Consider the following 19,791-nt stretch of genomic DNA (forward strand, 5'->3'; position numbering starts at 1 on the left):
TCACATTTCAGAATTCGTTAATCCATCCAGTATTTCTCAATGAAGAGCTAGTTGTGAAAAAACATTTCTTAACAGAAACCAGTAACAACTCCTAGATAGGCTGGATAGTGTTGATCCTTAATATTACTAAGCAAAGAAGGTAAAAACTGATGTTCATTATGCTTGACAAAAAATTTACATAGGATGCATATATATATATACATGCAGTAAAATAATATTTTACTATATAACATTGTAGATTCACATTGTGTATTTAAGTATTATTACTTTACTATTTACTATAATATGTATCATATAATAGATGCCAAGAACAGCCTGGCAAACACAAGTAAAGTAATGTACCGTTTTAAATACAGGTTTGTTTAAAGCATATTGTGTATTTTGAGCTGTGGTTTTCACAATATAGTACTGTTGGAAGGATATTCAGCTGCAGGAGCTATACACAGAACTGGCAGGCCAATAGAATACAGACAGGTAAAAAGACAGACTTGTTAAGTGAAAGTATATTTGAAGAGCAAAAGGCTTTGGATAAAGTCTACAAAAACTTAATTGGCGTTGGAGCACTACAGTAGTGATGGGAAGTTATCAGAATATTTGACACCAGGAAGCATGAAGAGAATTCATCACACTGTAACAGACACCTGAACCAGCCTGGTTGTATCTGGAAGAGATTCAGATCCCATTCTCATGACACAGAGATAGTCACTGTTGGTCTTCTACCTCCTGCCTCAATTATTGACATATCAAGGATTGAACTATCTAAAAACTCAAATACCACATGGCAATCTGCAAAAACTACAGATGAGAGATTCATAAAAGCATTCTACCATCATTAAATAATATTTTAAGTATCTTAAAACTATTAGAAGCAATGAAAAAGATACTTGATTACAAATAGCCCCAATTGTCCTTTTAGTTTTGGTAAGAGAACAATAACAAACTGTACAGTTTGGGTAGAAATGAAAGGTCGAATTTTTTTTTAAAAATAGAATTCATGCCATCAGCACATACGGCTTCATTTAATGACATTCTGCCATAATGATTCTGTATAATTACTGGCCTACATAATGCTGTTCTCCTGGGATGGTATGAGAAATCTGCACAATCATCAGGAAGGACTTTGGGAATGGGGGTGGAGAAGAAAAATAAAACCCAGCCAGAAGCTCTGCTGTAAAAGTTAATCACTATAATTTACATTTTGCCACCAGTTCTCAGGTACAAGTTCTTTTATGCACCATCAAATGATCCGAACACTAATTATCGCTCTTGTCTTTTACAGACACAAACACTCTAATTTGTAGTTACTTTCTTTTCTTTTGTCACAGAGTTCTTTTTAGGGCCAAATTCCTTTTCTTCTTGCTCAGAAACCCGACTCTAAAGACATTATAGACATTCTGGCATCCACAGGCAAAAGGGAAAAAAGTGAGAAGCAACAAAGGACAGCAATTTCAAAACTGATAGAGAAGCACACCAATTAAGCTGTTCGTTTCTCATTAAAAGCAGCCTGTTCAGAATCTTTCTTTAGACTCCCTTCCTTCACCTCCCAAAGCTGGCAGCTGTGGCTACCTTTTGGAAGTGCCAGTTTAAACAGCCTCCAGCTCTAAGCTGTTGTGCCTCTACAGAGTGAGCTATGGGAGAGTTTGGAGCAAACAGCTGGACCTAGGGTTTTCTCAGGTCAGCATTGCTCTTCAGTGTGCAACGGCCAACTGAGGATGCCATGGGAGACAAAATGAAAGCTTTTCAGCCCGGATTATGCCTTCTCTGTATTGGGAGGCATCAAACACATGCTCTAGTCTTCACAAACAAGAAATAACAAAGAAGGAACCTGAGTCAGTCTGCTGATGTGGGTGCAAGGACTGCAGTATTTCTCAAGTATCATTCTCCATGTGTTCTCCAAACAGCTACTATTCCTTTTCACAAAGAGCTGCATTACTAACATCTGATTTTTAAGGGAAACTTGGAAAAAAGAAACCCTAACTGTTTTCTCCAGCATAATGCCTAGGGAACCTTTATCTGGAAATTTCAGTAATGGCCCCAAAAACACATGGAGAGAATCATTTCAATAGCATCAGAGAAACATCACACAAATTAATCCAAACCAACCAGAGAAAATACTATGTTTGGAGACACAATGTTATAATAAATAATGGGTAACAACCTAGACTTAAGTCTGCAATCAAGTTGCAGAGTATGTCCATGGTAGATAAAGATGAGAGCTGTCAGGGTGTGCCTGCCCTGCTAAGATGATTCTTTCTGTGAAATTTTCTTGGCTTTTCTAGTGAACCAACTCTATTTGATGCTTAAGGAGGAAACCAGAACCTCAGATGTACGAACATGCTGTTCCCATTAGGCACACCTTTACAATAAAGCTTCTGAGAGTTACATCAATTTTTCAGGATTCTTTAAGTTGCTTCTGAAAAAATCCTTCCAAATCAAAATGCTACAACTTTATTACAATCTGCATTTTATATAAGAATCTCACATTTAATGCTACTAGTAGTTACTGTCAGACAAGTACTGCAGGGCATGTGGTACATTCTACTGAATGCTAAAAAATGCACACAAACATGCTTATACTAAAATAAAAGGTGTAAAACTGTAGGGTAGCTACCATATAGATGATTACCTTCAAGAAAGGCAACATGCCCTAAATCTAAGTAAATCCCTCTGCATAGTGTTTTCTACAGACTTGCTCAAATCCTTCATGCATGCACTAGAAACACCAGTCTGAATGACCTGGGTGGGATTTATAACAACTCAGTATCAGCTTTGGTGCCACAAATGGCCAATGAAGACAGGCAAAAAACAGAGCGGGGCCACCATTTAGTCAGAATTGCCATGACAAAGTATATGGAGAACATTATAGTCTCCCTGATAACCCCCTATTTGCAACTACTGTATGAGGAATTACTGAACTGTCTGATAAACCAGATCTAGTCTTGCACAAACATAGCTTTGCTCAAAACACTTGGCAACAATTGCTTCAGACTCCCAGTCTGTAGGTATTTTAGCTATGCACTCAAAACAGAGGTGCCTTAAGAATAAAAATACAACAGTCAAGCTCCACAAGGGCAACAAATTATGATGATCACACATCTTCCAAGAAAGAGCTGTTTTTTTCTATTTGCTAGTATGACACAGTAGGAGTATTTTTCAAAAAGCACACTTAATACTTCTTGGAAAATTGGTTAGGAAAATGGTCTAAAATACCTTCTGCTTCTAGAAGCGCTGATTAACTTGTAAAGTGGTATCTGCCATCTGAGGTGTTCCAGCACATTACACACATACTTTGATATTGCCAATTTTACAAGTGGCAAAATTGAGAGAGGGAGGGAAGGTGACTGTAATGTGTCACACCCACAAACTTGCAGCAGAATGAGATTAAAATCTACATGCTAGCACTCCCAAGCAACATGCTCTCAGTACTGATCACAGTGACTGCAAGCAGATTTCTAAACAAAATGACTGAGAGGAAAAAATGCAAAATATCTGAAATGGGTACTTGCAAGACTAAAAAAGAACCCCATATGAAACTGTTAATTAATAAAATGGACTAATCTCCTTTTTGATCCACATATGAACTGCAGTTGTGCAAGATATTCCATATGAACACATCAGACTTGTCTGTCTTAGGGTAGTTTAGTAGCAACAGTTTAGTATGGAATATGCTCTCAAAGACTTTTAGTATTATAAGCAGTAGCAGATGCTAAGACTAAAGGTGATCCTAATTTTCAAGCATTCTGCACAGTGAGATCTTTCAAAACACTGGTTAACATATGTAGAAACCTCCCTCTTCAACATTCACTTCTCACTTTTGATAGCCTAGAGAGTGAGAATGGGAAAATGAATGTGGAAAGGTCAATCACACAAGAGGCGAAAATTACCTTGTATGTGAGACAGCATCACTAAGACTGTAAGCACTGTTCTCCCTTGTTAGAGGATTGGAGGCTGGTTGACTCTTGCTGTGAATATCCAGGCTCAGTGAAGATTCAGTTTTTCGATCCATGTGGCTATCCTTTTCTAATGTCCTGTCTCCAATGGAGACCACTTCGCTGGAGCTGTGCCACAGTGGTGCCACTTTCTCCTTTGTTAGCCCTGTACGGGGAGACGTCGCTGCTCCCAGGGAGGCAGTGCTGCCATGGCTAGGTCCATAGGAAGTGGTATCTATGCCACTATCAGCTGAAGTCCCTTGAAGGTAGTTGTAGCTGTTCAACTCTGATTCGGTGCGCTCTCCACTGTCATACCATTTCTCATCACTGTGAGCACTGGAAGCATTGCTGGAGAGAGTATTGCTGCTGGAATGGCTGGAGTAGTGGCTGTCAGACTATAGAAGAAACAACAATCCAAAAACCCAACACTTGTAGGTTTATTCAGAATTATGGCAATGGAGAGGAAGAAATAAATGGTTACAAAAGTCACCACTGCACAATAGGAGCTCTTCTGCCATGAGGTATTGGATAGATACATTGAGGAGACTAATAAACTCTAACTATTTAATTTCAGCATAATGCATGTGCTCTGTTCTGGGTGCACATAAAAACCCTTTTCATATGGATTTGGAAGCCATAGCTTAACTATCCAGGGAAAGTGAAGGTTGTTTGTATTTTGTCCCAAAATACTTTACACTGGTTTCTTTGAGGCTCAACCCAGTCCAACGAAAATGGCTGAGCTATGTAGACTGACTTGGTTTATAACTATGGTAATTAAAAATATTCTAATTTTAAGACTGCAGCATTTTGGAACATGAAACATAATCAATCCACAGAAAGTGCACATTATTTTAATAATCTAATTGCCTATCAAAAGGTCACAGTAGGGCAAAATAACCACTGCTCTTCCTCCCCTTTGCAGTAGAGTATATTTCCTCCTCAGCCGGAGTGACTTTTGCAAATGACCACTGAAACACCGTTTAACTAATCTGAAACTGTTTTCCAGTAGGTGGAATTGCATGAAAAGAAGCTCTCAAATTATCCCATCAGGGCATGCCAGTGCCTGGCTGGTTTGTGTGTCCTGCCCTTGGTTACAGCTCACTATTACAAAGTAACCGAATGACTTCAATTTCATAGGGGGCATCAGTTTCCCATTTCAGGAAGAATTTCTTGCCATATGCTTATCCATTGCTCAGTATCTCACCCATCTCTGGGGTATTCATGGATGGATGGAAAGGAGACTTAAAACTTTCCTATGTGTCTACCCCTGGAGTTTTACTGAACAGACATAAGCAGAGGTCCCATTCAAGAAATCATCAGCATCCATGTGTCTTATTATACTAAAGCAAGAATTGCCAGAAAACCAGGAGGAATATGAAGTTGATCCAGGCTCCTAGTTATCTCCAATTAAAGTTACTGCTCTTCATTAGGAATGGCATAACTCCCCTATCCATCTGACCACATAAGGATTTACTTCAACAATGACTAAATTAGAAGAATGCAAGCATTAATAATTCCAGTGCTGCATTTTGCTCTCAAGCTAATGAGTTATATATTACATCATTATATGGTCAAATACATCTCATGAAAACAGGTCAATCTAAATTTAAAAACTAGCCTAGGCTTCCAAGAATATGAAGACAGGTGTGGTGTTGTTCACGGGTTTTTTTGTGCGTGTTTTTTAATAATAAATGTGTTGTTATGAATTAAGAACCTAAGAGCAACACCACCAATTGCACTGAAAGAATAATGATGGTAAGCCAGAGAAAATTAAAGACCAGAAACCAATTAAAGACTTTCTCACACCTAAAGAAATTCAACTAATACTTTCAGCATCATCATGCAATACAACTCTGTGTTTTAGCTGGTTGTACAAATAAATAAAACCCCCAAGTGATACAGCTTATTGGGTAATTTAAAGCTCCAAGGGCGTTTTTCTAATTCCAGTGACTTTAATAATTTTCAAGACACTTTAAATTTATGAACATTACTGTATTTATCTATCTCTCTGTATGTAAATCAGGAAGTGACAGTCTCCACAACGGCAGGGATATCTAACTCTGCAGAGACAGAAAGACAGAATTTATCATTTTGACCTTAAACATAGATAAAACAAGAAAGATTTTTTTTTTTAGGAGGATTCCAGCAGACCTTTCAGACAGACTTCCAACAGCAGTGTGCAAGGCAGGCTATGGAAAGGAAGTAATAGTTACACTACATAATGAAAATGAAGAAAATACAAAACCAAAAGTAGGATCACTATTCTGTTTCAAAGCAGCTTTCTGGGCATTTCATCGTAAGATATATTAGCGAAGCTGAAGTCTTACATGTGAGTCCTAGGAATAGCTTTGTAAATTTCCACAAATCCTTTACTTATCACAAGGTAACTGACAAGAAGCTGCTCTTCAACTCATAGCAAAACTACTAACTAATAAATACTTCAACAGGCTGTGCTGTAGGATTTAGGAAACAACAGGCCTGCTTTACTGCTTCCTCCATGTTCTAGTAGAGAAAGGGCTTGAGGATTTTTTCTTTCTTTTTCTTAGCTGACACACTAAATATAACTTTGAACAACACTTTTGGTATCAAGAGCTTGTGGAGCAAAACCAAAACATTTAACAACTCCTTGTTTAGGATAACTTACATGACCCTGCTTATTTGGAGACAAGTGTACCACAGGATCCTGTCTCATCAGTCTTCCACTGGGGCTCTCTCTGAAGGATGGCAGTACTTTTGACACTGCTGGGAGATGGCATGTTGGTTCTGCAATACAGCACACAGTGATGCACTGAGGAGTGTATGCAGTGCAACAAGCTAAGAAAATGTGTAACCTCATTTAAACTGCAATTTTTCCAACATGACCGTTAACCAAAAACTAATACTTATTGTGACAAAACACAGGTGAGTAAGTGAGGGCACATTCCTGCCTGGCGCAAACCGTTAAGGCTTCACGAAAAAAGAGCACCCACCATCCTGACTTTTGTTGGAATAACCCAAATGGTATCATGTTCCCATTGTCAAACAGCAGTGTATCAGAGCATTAAAACAGCAGAATATTAATTTTCACAGTGTATTGACTCTGTATCTCTCTATGCACATTGCCTGCTGACAAGAAATTAAAAAGACTGAAGACCCACATTTCCTTAAACTGCATTCTACGCAAGGCAGGACAATAGCAAAATTCTACAGTGATCACTTAATTGAACACATTTTCTCCAGTACAGCTACTACACAAATTTCATATCAAAGATAAGGTGAGTTAAAATAAACATTTCCTCACTGAAGTGGTAGCACAAAAAATCTGCTGAAATAATATTCTCTTAAACACTGCTGGCTGTGAATGTGGAAACTGCATAGATGTACAAAAGGAATAGTTATTAAACCAAACTGACAGAAGTGAATGGAATTCTAATCACTCATCTCACACACACACTCACAGGACTGCACTTTGCCAGTTAAACACACTGGTTTCCCAGGAGATAACTATAGAGGTCTAGATGGTGTTCAGACACAGCCTCTTAGGTAGGTAATTGCCTTCTCAGACCTCGAGGTCAGTATTTTAAAAGAATCTTTCTCAGTTGTGGGTTTTTAAATGTATCTTCTCTCCTGTGGTTATGCAATATTCTGTGCTTCTAAAAGTGAACCTTTTTGCTTACAAACATCAAGCACTTAACAATACCCATGGTAAATAGCAGTGCTTTCCCCAACACAGCTACAAATTTGTTCATCTTGATCTGCAGTATTGCTAGGTTTTAAAAAAAAACAAATAAAAGTTGTGGGTTTTAAGCAATAATAACAATGGTAATAGCAATATTGTCATCAAACTTGACTTCCCCTGGCAAGTGGTAGCAAGCAGTGTTGGTGAACAAAGATCAAAGGTGTCCTGCAGCTAAGGATGGGCCAGGAAGGAGTGAGTGTGTGGATTTACTACACCTAATTCCTTATTTACCTTGAGACAGATTATCCCAAGTGGAAATGTGCTTATTTGTCATAGAACCAAAGTTTCACCTAGATTCACCAGAGGGGCAATAAAGACTCCAGTCAGAGATGCAGCTTCCAACTGCGACTCTATGAATGCATGACAATACACAAGAGATAAAACACAGGGATTATACGACAGGATGCATTTCTCAGCCTTTGCCAAATGTTGGAGCCATCTCTTCTACCACACAATTTCTCGTGTTCTTTTTGGCCTTATTTATTTTGCTAATATATTGACACCCAACATTATAGAACAGATCTTGCTAGCAGCTCTACTCAGTGCCAGCACCAACACACAACTGTTGGTCTGCAAAAGTAATGCTGAGCAAAAGATCAGTTTTACATGTGTCATTACCACCACAGAGTATCAAAACATATGTGATTAAAAATTGTTCTGTCTAAATGAGAACTGCAAATCAGTATAATCAGAGCTTTTTAGTGAGAAGTATGGGGGGAGCTGTAAGGGAGGGACTGACAGATGGCTTCAATGCCAAGGCACAGCTTACTGAGGTTGTGAAGGTATGTGAACAAAGTACATCTTCAGCAGTTGAGGCTGGCATATGCCTGATTCCAGTGAACCTTATTCTGCCTCGAACACTAGTCAATTCGTATAGTGATGCCATAAAATGATGATCTATATGTGCAATAGAATGTATGGAATTGTTTCATCTATAGTAAAAAAAGTTAGAAAAAAAATCCCAATCTAGCAACCTTGGCCATGGTCATCATGTTGATGTTGTTTATAGATAGGATATTTCCATTGGTGTCAATCTCACTGGCATCCATTCTAGTCAAGGCATAGCTGCAGTTATGTGCAAAAACTTCAAATGGAGGCTTAACAATACAAATTCTCAGTACCTAGCTGTTTTATGTAGTTAATATGTTCCCTCAGCCGACAGCTTAATTGCCGTGTGCAATGAAAATGTGTATATTGGTGGAAGGTGATTACCTAGCTATAGATTTTCTTCACTATTTAAACTTTAATTGCATTTTTTCCATTTTGCACATGGTATTTTTATAGCTTCAATGATCAAACAATTGATTTGCATTTATATAGCACTGTTTGAAAAGGAGCATCACAAACCCTTTAGACAAACTAAGCAAAAATTAAACGAAGCCAAGCCACTTGGGAGAGTAGGTAAGGTCAAACAAGTCCTCAACATCAAGACAACTTAATAAGTGTGTCTACCCAACTGCTTCTAAAAGGACAGAGTGTTTCAGGGTAAGAGCATTAAGGCAGATTTAGTCCCACAATCAAATGAAGAAATGAAATCAGTTCTTCCTCAGGTGATATTCATAGCTCTTAAGGAAGCAGACTGCAGAAGCTCCTGTACATGGTCCAGACCTAATTATTCATCCTGATGAACAAGGTTAACTTTCAAAGACACTGAAAACACAGTGCTTAAGGGAGTTCTTTTTCTGCATAGAGAGGTATTGCCAAAGTCACCTTGCAGTTAGCACCACTTGTTCATTGGAAAGAATTCATTACCTACCCATCTGGTCAGTGATACTATCCTCACTTCTTTGCCAGCTGGGAGTGGATTTGCCGCTACCGCCCGTATCTGACTGCGTGTTCTGCCTGTCAATTGAAGCAGGGGATCTACGGCTAATTCCAAACCTGTTCTCAAAAAAAAAACCAAAGCACAGAATGATTTTAAATATGCATTAAACTCACATGGGGGGGGGAAGCACTTTCAAGAAGGTAGTGTCAAACAACAAGGCAGACCAATGCATAGCACAGCTCCTTGAGGGAGTTCAGCTCTCATGACCATTTAGCAACTTTAATGTGTACGATTACAATATACATTAATTTATTGAGCACCTTTGATCAAGAACAGCTGGTTACAGTGATACAATTGGGGAAAAATAATACCAGACCAAAATATCAAGAAATAAAATTATTAGTTTTCATTTACATAGATGTTTGCATGAAAAGGTGACCACACTGTTACATGGTTACAGAAACTCACCGCAATGTGTAAAACATAAAAGTTTGGATAAAAGCCACACAGGGAAATAAGGTGTGTTTATTGGGAAAAGATAGCCAGGATGGGTCCATTTAACTGGGTAAGCACTACCTCAAACTAGTCAAAGAAAGCATCAGAAAGTTTATGGGGCCAATCCCATGGACCTCAGCCACTTCCCTGGCTTCAAACCAAAAGAGTCGTAAGGTCATACTGTAGATGATGCAGACATATATGCAAACAACATAGATTTGTTTGGGACAGTATTACACTGCCAATATTTTAAATAAGCATCTCTAAAGTTGGCTGTATTGGGGGTTATAAATTCTGTAAGTTATTAAGTTATTTGATCATAAAATAATTTGAGTGGACTACTGTAAACTAAATAGAACTGTAGGAAAGCAGTGAGACATGCACATCTATTGCTGTAGAAGAAAGTATACAGAGCAAAAGGAAAATTGTGTTCAATGGATGCCACAAATCCTGCCAGATTAGCCAGAGAGATTTCAGAATGCTCAAAAAAAGATAAATTCAAGGAGAACAAACTAATGACAAAGGAGACACAGAGTGTCTCTGTGCCATATTGAAGTCTACATGCCTTATAGTCTAAAAACCTGAAAGACCTAAGTCTACAATTATTTATTACCTATAAATCACTTTTAAGTCTATAAGATTTACAGTTGAGTTCAGAAATAGCAGATCAATCATTAAGAATTCATCAAGAATAATGCATTTCTTAGTTGTTTTTTTTAACTCAGACATACCCTGAAGGAAAAAAAAATCCTCAAACTCTACATGCACATAATAACACAAAAAAGAATTACAAGTTGATATATCATCTATATATCAATGAGTTTCTCTAGTTTTAATGTCCAAAATAACAACAGAACATAAAATACCCTAACTGTGCTTTCTACTCACTCTACTAGCAACAGACTGTCCCACAAGACCTCCAATGTAAAACAGTGACCTGCCCAAGCTCAGTGTGGTTATCCCACTTACAGCTCATGCACCTGTCAATTCAAATACATCCACCAAGAAAGCATCATATGACTCAGAACAAGAAAAACCCACTCCCACCATTAAAGACAAGCATCTGGAACATGCCTGTAACATGCAGCACAGCTCCAAAATATCATATATTGAAATTTGGGCCTTCTAAAATTTACCTGCACATGACCCTACTTCCCCTTCCTGATACAGCCAACATACAATTAAATGAATTTAAAAAAAAAGTGATGAAAGCCACTATGTATCTGCTTTCTGAATACAAATGATTCACAGTGAAATTGTGCGGAGTAACACTTTTCCTCTTCTATTCACACAGACTAGGTAGGATTTCACGTAACCAAATACCTAAATTAAATGCGATGAATTCAATACCAATTCAACAGATGAATAAAAAGTCTGAGCACAGCATTTCAAAGGTGATTGATTCCTTAAACACTGATACGAGGTGATTTTCAAACTTTCAAGATTTTTAAACTATTATGGGAAGAACATACATTCATTATAAAGTAACTAGAAGTTTGAATCTTAAAGAAAAAGCCAAACCCCCAAGAACACTTGGTGCAATGAAGCTGTGTTGTCCTCTTACCAAACCCCCATAATGGACATAAGTATAAAAGCACTCAATCTTGCATCTGGCATATTTTATGATGTGAGATCATCTTCCCAAGGTTAGAAATATACAACCCCTCCATGTTTCTAATTTTATTTTATTAAAATCACTGCTCCACTAATTGAGTAGCAAGAAATGTCTTTAGATTGCTTTTTTTCACATGAAGTGGGCTATTTAAAAACAGGAATAATAAATGCAGGTGGTGCTATATTCTATGCTGCTTAAATATACAGCCCATTAGGGTATGAAGGAATGAACCCCAAAAAATTGAAGGAGAAATCAATTTGGATTAAAAGAACAGTGAAATTGCTTAAATATAAATTTTATCTATGTCCTAAGAAGACATTTACTATTTAGGTATTTTTTAATTTAATTTTCACATTCTACAATCATTTATTACATATACATACATCCAGGTAAACACAGGATAAGTATAGGAAACACACATATATACATCAAGACCAATCTGGATATTCTTGAAGACAGTGAAGGTTTTGCCTATACTGAGCTTAGGATACAGACCAATAATCTAGTATAGGCAGCATTTACTGCCTGTACCAATGTCTGACAGAAGCTGGACTCACACCCATGCTTCTGGTCATTTAAATTTCACAAACTTTCCAAATCTGTCATATTATGCAACAAGAAATAAATGTATACACAAATTATGTACTTGGGTTTTCCTGCACCGAGCAATCTCAGGGACTGGCAGACCTAGAGCACACTGAAACTTCACCTCTGGAACATTACCTTCAGGACACAGTTCCCCCCAGCCCTTACGCCAGCCCATCCTTCTCTCCAACACCTTAGCAATTGAATGCTACAATCTCTCTCCTATTTTCATAACATACACAGGCTAATGCTGACCAGCTCTACCTGGTTCACCAATATTCCTACAGAGCTGCCCTGAATCTGGAAGAATCTCAACAGAAGATGTATGTGGAACTGCAATGATTTTTAGTAATGTGACAGACATTACTTTGCTTATTGAGGCAAGGAAAAGTTTCCTTCATAATCACATTTTTCATGCTTTCTATTGAGCCTGGTAGAAAATGTTTGGAAAGTATTGAGTAAATATGATTCACATGTACAAGGACAGTGTGAAAGGCAAACTGCTTTTCCTACAGGTATAGAATATAATAGTCAAATAATAGGAATTTAATAAGTGATTTCTTTTTAAAGAGCATCCAATAAGGAACATACAAAGTTCATGTATTAATTACTTCTTGCATTATTCTATTTAGACAGTGCACTGAATTAAAACTTCAAAACCAAAAAGACTATACTCAAGGTTTCTAGGACACCTCTCTGCTGAACTTGCAAAATGCCTGAAGAATGCTGTGGTGAACATATGTATAGAATTAACTAAAAAGATGGAAAATGGTTTGGATGGGTGCTGGTGAGCTCTGAGGCCAATTCAAAACAAAAACCCAAGTGTGTCTGAAAATCCCTTCCTACTCATGCAGTTATGGTTGTGATGCTCTAAGGACATATGGCAGCAATACCTTTTCTGTAGCACAAATGACGTAGTTGGAAAGGAGCAGTCAAGACATTGGGAGCACAAGCTGCTCTTCAGAATTCAAGGCAACTCAAGTGCTGCTGGCATGAATAAGCCAGAAAGTATGCAGTGTATAAAGAGGTTAAGTGCTTTTTCCCAGCTGCAAAGCTCTGGACATGCTTTGATCTAGTTTTCTTACAGAAAAGTTTAATGGGTTGAGAGCAACTCTCCTAATGTCAGTAGGCCTTAAGCAGAAACTTAAGTAATGACCAGAATAGGCCTGATAGTATCATGAATCAAAGCCTTCATGAAGGTGTGCAGCAGAAAAGAGACTGGCTCTTCATAAAACCTCAAACTGAGCTGCAGGAAGAACAGGGAAGACAAATCTTCAGTGCTGTGGAGCAAGAAGCAGCACTTTTTCAAACACATGCTCAGAACAGCGTTCTCTGGACTGACACAGAGAACTGTTCCCTTACAGGCACGTAAAACGCGCAAAAGACGGCACTTTGTACTAAGCAGTTCCTGACAATTATATTATCTTGCTAATAATCCACTTTTTTAAATAGAGAAAAAGATATTTCTACTTTATAAAAGACCCAAACCAAAATGAATTACACATAATGACCTGCAAAGTACTCAAGAATACTTCAGAGGGAAGCTTTGCAGTGTGAATTATCAGCAGTTTTGCCCCTTTATCTTCTCTACAGGATGTAATTTGGAACATGCTGTCAATTATTTTTTTTCCATACTTGGAGATGTTTGATTTATTACTCCTTTCAGTGCTCTCTGAAAATGATACAGATTTTTCTTCCTCTGCAAGTTGCCCCTTATATTGACATTGGATCACTTCCAGAGAGTCTGAAGACTTCTGGAAAGTTGGAAGCCTTAAAACAGGATGACTATGAATATGTGAAGAATGACCTGTGGATTAATAAGCACTTCTGTGACTACATGTCTGAAGTCTTAGTTGCACTTAACACTACTTTGCTTCAACTACTAGTAGACTGCAAAGTCCCAAAGCTATTACTTATTTTATTTTAGAAACTAAACCTGTGAAATGAGGCAATTTGTCACATGAAACCAGTACCTTTAATGACGATTTTTAAATACCTAAAGGTCCCTTTGTATAGTTACCTGAGCAGTCATAGACTAGGATCAGAGAGAGAGGTTAGGTTCCAAACGCAAAAGGTGGAAGCAAAGGATTTTTAAAACTGGTTTTTCCAAGTAGCATGACAGTGATATTTGAAAACAAACATGTTTTAGTGCATGTAAACAACAGCTGACAGGAGTACTCCTTTAGTTAAATATACATTACAACAAATGGAATAGAGAACAAAAAAACTGCCTAAAAAGAATACATAAAAAGACTGGTGCTTACCCTTCTGGCATGGATTTCTGTCTGTATGTGCCTCCAGTAGAGCCAGTCTCACTTGAGGATGATAAGTTGCTTGGAGAATTACGGCACTGTTGCGATCGTGCTAAGGCAATGGATGAAACGGTGACGTAGACATCAGAACCAGGAGACAACCTGTTCAGAGCAAATGAACCGGTCAAATCAGCAAACCTGAACAGCAATTTCATACTGCAAAGAATGATGGACAACACCATGCAAACTGTCACCTTAGCAAAGAACATGGCACCATGGAGACAGTAGAAATTACATCAGTTGAAGGATCAGATATTTTCCCCTTATTAATTAACAAAACTGATGAAAAATCAACTGTAAAAACCTGGATGCAGGGGAGTAAATGAAGAAAAGCAAATGTTGGAAGAAATTCCTGGCACACACTAGGAAAACATCCCAGTTTCTAAAGTCATGATCTGTTATTACAGATTAAGTGTAAGAAATAATGTAACATGACATTCCTCATCAAAATACCAAACAGAACAAAGTATTTCTAAGTCTAACAGCAAACTCTTGCCTGAAATTTAAGCTCACTGTAGTGAGCTGTCTATGCAAACTCTTCCAAGAGCATCAAGCTTATCTCTAAGCCACCAAACTTGTCCACACTAGAACACAGAGCTAAAAACTGCAATGCTATCTATATATAAAACCTTAAAATCCCCCCCCAAAATATAATGTTCTAACAGAAAACTATCTCAACATACCAGAACTCTGAATAACACCTTAAAATCCCCCCAAAATATAATGTTCTAACATAAAACTATCTCAACATACCAGAACTCTGTTTGAAAATGCAGACCTGAGTCATATGAAGCCTTTACCTGTCAGAATAACCATACAGCAAATAGTCCAGAACTGCAACACATGCACCTGGGCAGAATGGCTGGAAGCAGCAGGCTTATACAGCTCAACTCACATATCCTGGTCTGTAGTTGAAGGCCTTTTTAGGTAATTTTCAGTTTTGTGCATTTTGTTTCCCAAACTCCAACTGAATTAACTGCTGTTAGCTAGTTCTTTGTTCTACTAGGTGGTCACTGAAGCCACTCAGAACTTTTGCAGTAATTTAAGTGGAGTTTGAGTTATGCCATGGGCAAACATTAAACTCTTACTGTGAATGCAAACCTTTCCTTGTTTTATCTAAGAAAAAATACTGTAATTTAACTTCTAACATTTAAAAAATGGATACTGACTTCAGTGAAACACACAGATAGTTGTCTCAGTACACAACTGATACACAACAATCCCTCAGGTCTGGGGATTTACATCTTAGCCTAGCTGTTTAATCTGTATCTGTAGAGGAGTGGCACATTTTAAATCAGCTCTTACTCCAACACTGTAAGAACTTACAAAGTTCTTGAATGAAAAAAGCCATGACTGCACTGATTAATGTTACTTATGTATGCGCATATATCCAAAGAATATATACGTGTGTGTGTATATATATATATATATATATATACACACACACATATCAAATATGCATTTGTTCTCCTCAGTACTTTGCAAAAAAGCAGTTAACTAACAAAGTCTTAAAATGGAAAGAGCAGTAGGATGGGACCAAACACCTTGATCATCTGAAATTTCATAAAGTAATTATGACTAACTGAAACTCTTTTTCTGAGACAAGAAAGCAATGATCATGGCCTGATGATGACAAGTACCATACCAAATCCAGTAATTCCTTTCTAGTCTACCAAACTGAATTTAACTTATCCCACACCTTTATCAATCAACAATTCTGAAATATTTCATTGCTAAGACATGGTTCAGGAGTCGGAAATTTGGGGAGCCAAAAGCCAAGCCATTTGTTTTCCCTGAGGCACTCACATAAAGAGAAAAAATAATAGTACGCTCAACAGAAATATGCACTTTCAGTAGCATTTATTCACCTATATAGGCACACAGTTATTTAAATTCAGTTACGCTTGCAGAGCAATACAGAGTTTAAAAGTATGACCTTTTTTTTCCAATAATAAATTAGAACTGATGGCAAGGAAACCGATTACTTTTCAAATAGTTTCTGTAAAATGATTTCCTGTTGGAAAATGCTTACATTTTCACTTCAGATTCAGCTATGTCTTTTCTTTACTTCCTATGCCTTACCAAAAAGTGACAGCACTGTTCAGAAGGGATGTCAAGATTTCAGAACTATGTCATGGAGTTATAACTCATTTACAAAGATGAAAGACCTTGAGGGCAAACAAAATTGTATTATAAATGTGGTCTGAACAACAGCAATGAAAAACCAGTCAGGTAGGAAATTCTATTCTTTAAAGCAGAAATACATTTTTGTTGGTACATTTCACAGTTGCACTGAAAATCAGTAATAGTATAAGATGTTTCATTTTGCATGGAAGGTATAAGACAAAAGAACTTTAGAGTAAATTAGTTCAAATTGACTTTTTGAGCCACTTTGAAATCTATTGATGAAAGGCACTTCCCAAGACAAAAGGTGTATTGTCTTAGCCCCTATAGCTAAGATATTCTGAGCTCGTCTTTTATTTATAATTAAAAACCATACTAAAGTAAGCTATTATCTATTTCAAAAGATAGCTTTAAGAAGAAATTCCAGAATGGTTAAGTGCATGAGTCCCACAATTGAATTTAAAACCAGGCCAAGCATCCATTGCATTAAACAGATACAATTACATTGCAGTCAATTGAACTGGAATTATACCATGCATGACTTAGTTCTAACAGATCTAGTTCACCCTGAAAGAACTGGTTGAGTCTTGCCAAGTATGGGAAGAACATCATCTTTTGTAAAGGCAATGAGTGGGATGGGCATACATTTATTTGTTTAGTATGACACCAGAGACACTGAAAGCATCCATCTTGCTCTTAATAAATTAACTTCCATGTCATTAGCTGCAATTTTTCCCACGTCTTCAGTATGCATAAGTATGTAATACACACATCATAAGGAAAATGTCAGTCTAGCATGCTTTCTGTCTATGGCCTAAGGCAGCCTAGTTACATGATCATGCACGGGTGCCTTCTCCCTTAAAACTGCATGGAGCACAGGTCCTATTTTGAGCTACAGCTTTTCTTGCAAGAGCTGTGCAGCTCAGGAGCAAAGGAGGCACAGGCTGGCAGAGGAGAAAAAAGGCCTTATAGTCAAGGCACTTCAGTGCTGACTTAGCAAGCTGAAATCTTATTTTGCACTTGCTAGAGCACTCCAATATGACCACTGGCATATTTGTTATGGACAATTTTTCATTCATTGTCACTAATTGCAAACTTCTCAAAGGCCTTATCTGATTCCAAGGCCCAACGTACTTCTGAGATGAAAACTTACTAAAGCAGCTGAAGTCAACCAAGGCTGTAATTTGAATATATAAAATATTAACAATGCTGGGCACACTTCCAGATATGAAATGCCCAAAATAAGACACAGCAAATGATTAGTACATAATTTCTCTACCTTTGTTCTTAATCTGAAGAGGGCCAAAGACATCTCTTCTCACACAAGAGTTTTGAAAATTAAGTTTAATTAATACCCATGAAGCATTCAGAAACTATAGTAATGGGCACCACTGGAAAGCTTAGAGGGGAATTAGTAATTGCATCTTTACAACAGAATTTGAATGTCATCCAGTAAATAAGGGATGGAGTAATGAAGAGGAAAATAAAATATTAAATAGCTCTTCTTTAATGAGCTGCATCCACTGTGTGAACTGAATGAGGCAGATGTCCTCTGTTAAAAGAAATTCTTGTAATTTAATCAAAGGAAGCATCTGAAAATACAGTTACACAAGAGTTCTGAATAAAACAGCACAGCAAATCTTAGCTCTGGCATGCTTACCTGCCATGTGTTTGATTTTTGCAATCCTAATAATATTGCAAGCTGCGACAGTTCTCTGCAAACACTGACTCAATGCTCTCATGTTTAAAGGATACCAAACCATTCACAAAGGAAAAAATTATACCAGCAATTATGAGGAAGGGTATAGTGAATGAAGCAGAAAATGCAATTCTGCTGTCATGTTGTACCTTCTCACACCACACTGTATAGCTTCTCGAATATTCTTCTTGAGTTTGATCATCACATTTCAGAAAATACATATTGCAACAAGAAGAGATATAGAGGCAGGCAAAGGGACAACCAGAGGTACAGAACAGCTTGCATGTGAAGACACGCTGAGCAGGCTATATGGCACCACAGATTATTATCTGCTTCAATCCATCCAAATGTGAATTATACTGGATCAAGCAAACAATGATTATTCATTATCCCTCATGACAAAAGAACAAGTAGGAGACCTGGAACTATCAAGAGACCAATTAGCAGGCACCTGGAGGAAGAGATACCATCCACAGCTATTAAACACAGCAGTACAGGTGCACCCAGCTTCAGGCAATCTTAAACAGCAGACAGCCAGGGGACTGTCAGACCTGGCAAAGACTCTTCCTTTACACTTCTAAGCATTTCTTATGCTTTTTCCTGGTCCATGCTGATGGCCATTGTCAAATAGGATATATAACTCTTGCCATGACACAGCACAGCTCTTCTCAGATGTTTTTGGTACACAAGAGTTAGGTCATACAGCCACATGTACCAACAAACCTTTGATTTTCCACTGGTACATCCAGCTCTAGGTCCCAGAGCTTGCAGAAAATGCGTAATATATAATCTCATGTTAGTACATGTTTTCATTTGTAGAATATTATGGGAACATTAAAATAACAAATCCTGAAACCCTGTGAGGAAGGCAATGCGTGTGCTGTAATGCTCACTTGACAGCTGGCAAGATGAGCACAGACACCTGCTTGTTTGTATTAGGAAAAACATCACTGATCCAAGCTAAGCAGCAGCAGATTAGTGTTTTTACATAATATGGGAACCGTTTAAACTAGCATCCATCTGCAGGAATTAACCTATAAACTACTACTGCCACAGTTACTGTCACTGACTACACAGGCACCGTTCAAATAAGTATGAAGTCTTAGGGCAAGACTGTGCTTCAAAGTCCTCAATGAGACATAAGCCCAGTCTTAACGATATTGGTCTAACACTTCCATACTGTGGAATTTTATAGCCAGTGTGTGACTACAGTCATGCCACAATTCAGTTTTCCATTTGCTTTAAAACAGTGACAGTGCTCAGAAATTTTCTAGTTAGAGCCTTGAGCTTTCATCCAGAACAGTACTCAACTGCACGCTGAAGTGCTCAAGTACAGCAGCATGCTTTGATCACTGATTTTCACACTTTTCAAATGTTTCTCAAATCAAGTTTTAGTTAATACTGGCTCCAGTTTACAACAAATTAATTAAGAACAGATTATTATCTAACACTATCTTGTTTCCTTTCCTTTCATGTTTTCTTTCATTGTTTCTTGATAAAGTCTGGAAATCAAGTGGACAGGACTAAACCTGAAATTTGGAGGGGCTGG

General features: G+C 37.7%; 1 protein-coding gene across 1 annotated transcript in view; it reads right to left on the minus strand.

The window, feature by feature from the left end:
- Window positions 1-14,521, minus strand: part of LOC103800903 (signal-induced proliferation-associated 1-like protein 1) — a gene marked incomplete at its 5' end in the record, with an annotated part of 28,669 nt that extends 14,148 nt beyond the window's left edge. Inside the window, 4 exons of the mRNA XM_009073296.1 lie at window positions 3,885-4,324; window positions 6,574-6,692; window positions 9,404-9,528; window positions 14,372-14,521. Of these exons, the coding sequence (XP_009071544.1) occupies window positions 3,885-4,324; window positions 6,574-6,692; window positions 9,404-9,528; window positions 14,372-14,521 (834 nt within the window). The remainder of the gene's footprint in view (window positions 1-3,884; window positions 4,325-6,573; window positions 6,693-9,403; window positions 9,529-14,371) is intronic.
- Between the last annotated feature and the right edge of the window lie 5,270 nt (window positions 14,522-19,791).

Source organism: Acanthisitta chloris, unplaced genomic scaffold (assembly GCF_000695815.1).
Source record: "Acanthisitta chloris isolate BGI_N310 unplaced genomic scaffold, ASM69581v1 scaffold36194, whole genome shotgun sequence".
Taxonomy (NCBI): Eukaryota; Metazoa; Chordata; class Aves; order Passeriformes; family Acanthisittidae; genus Acanthisitta; species Acanthisitta chloris.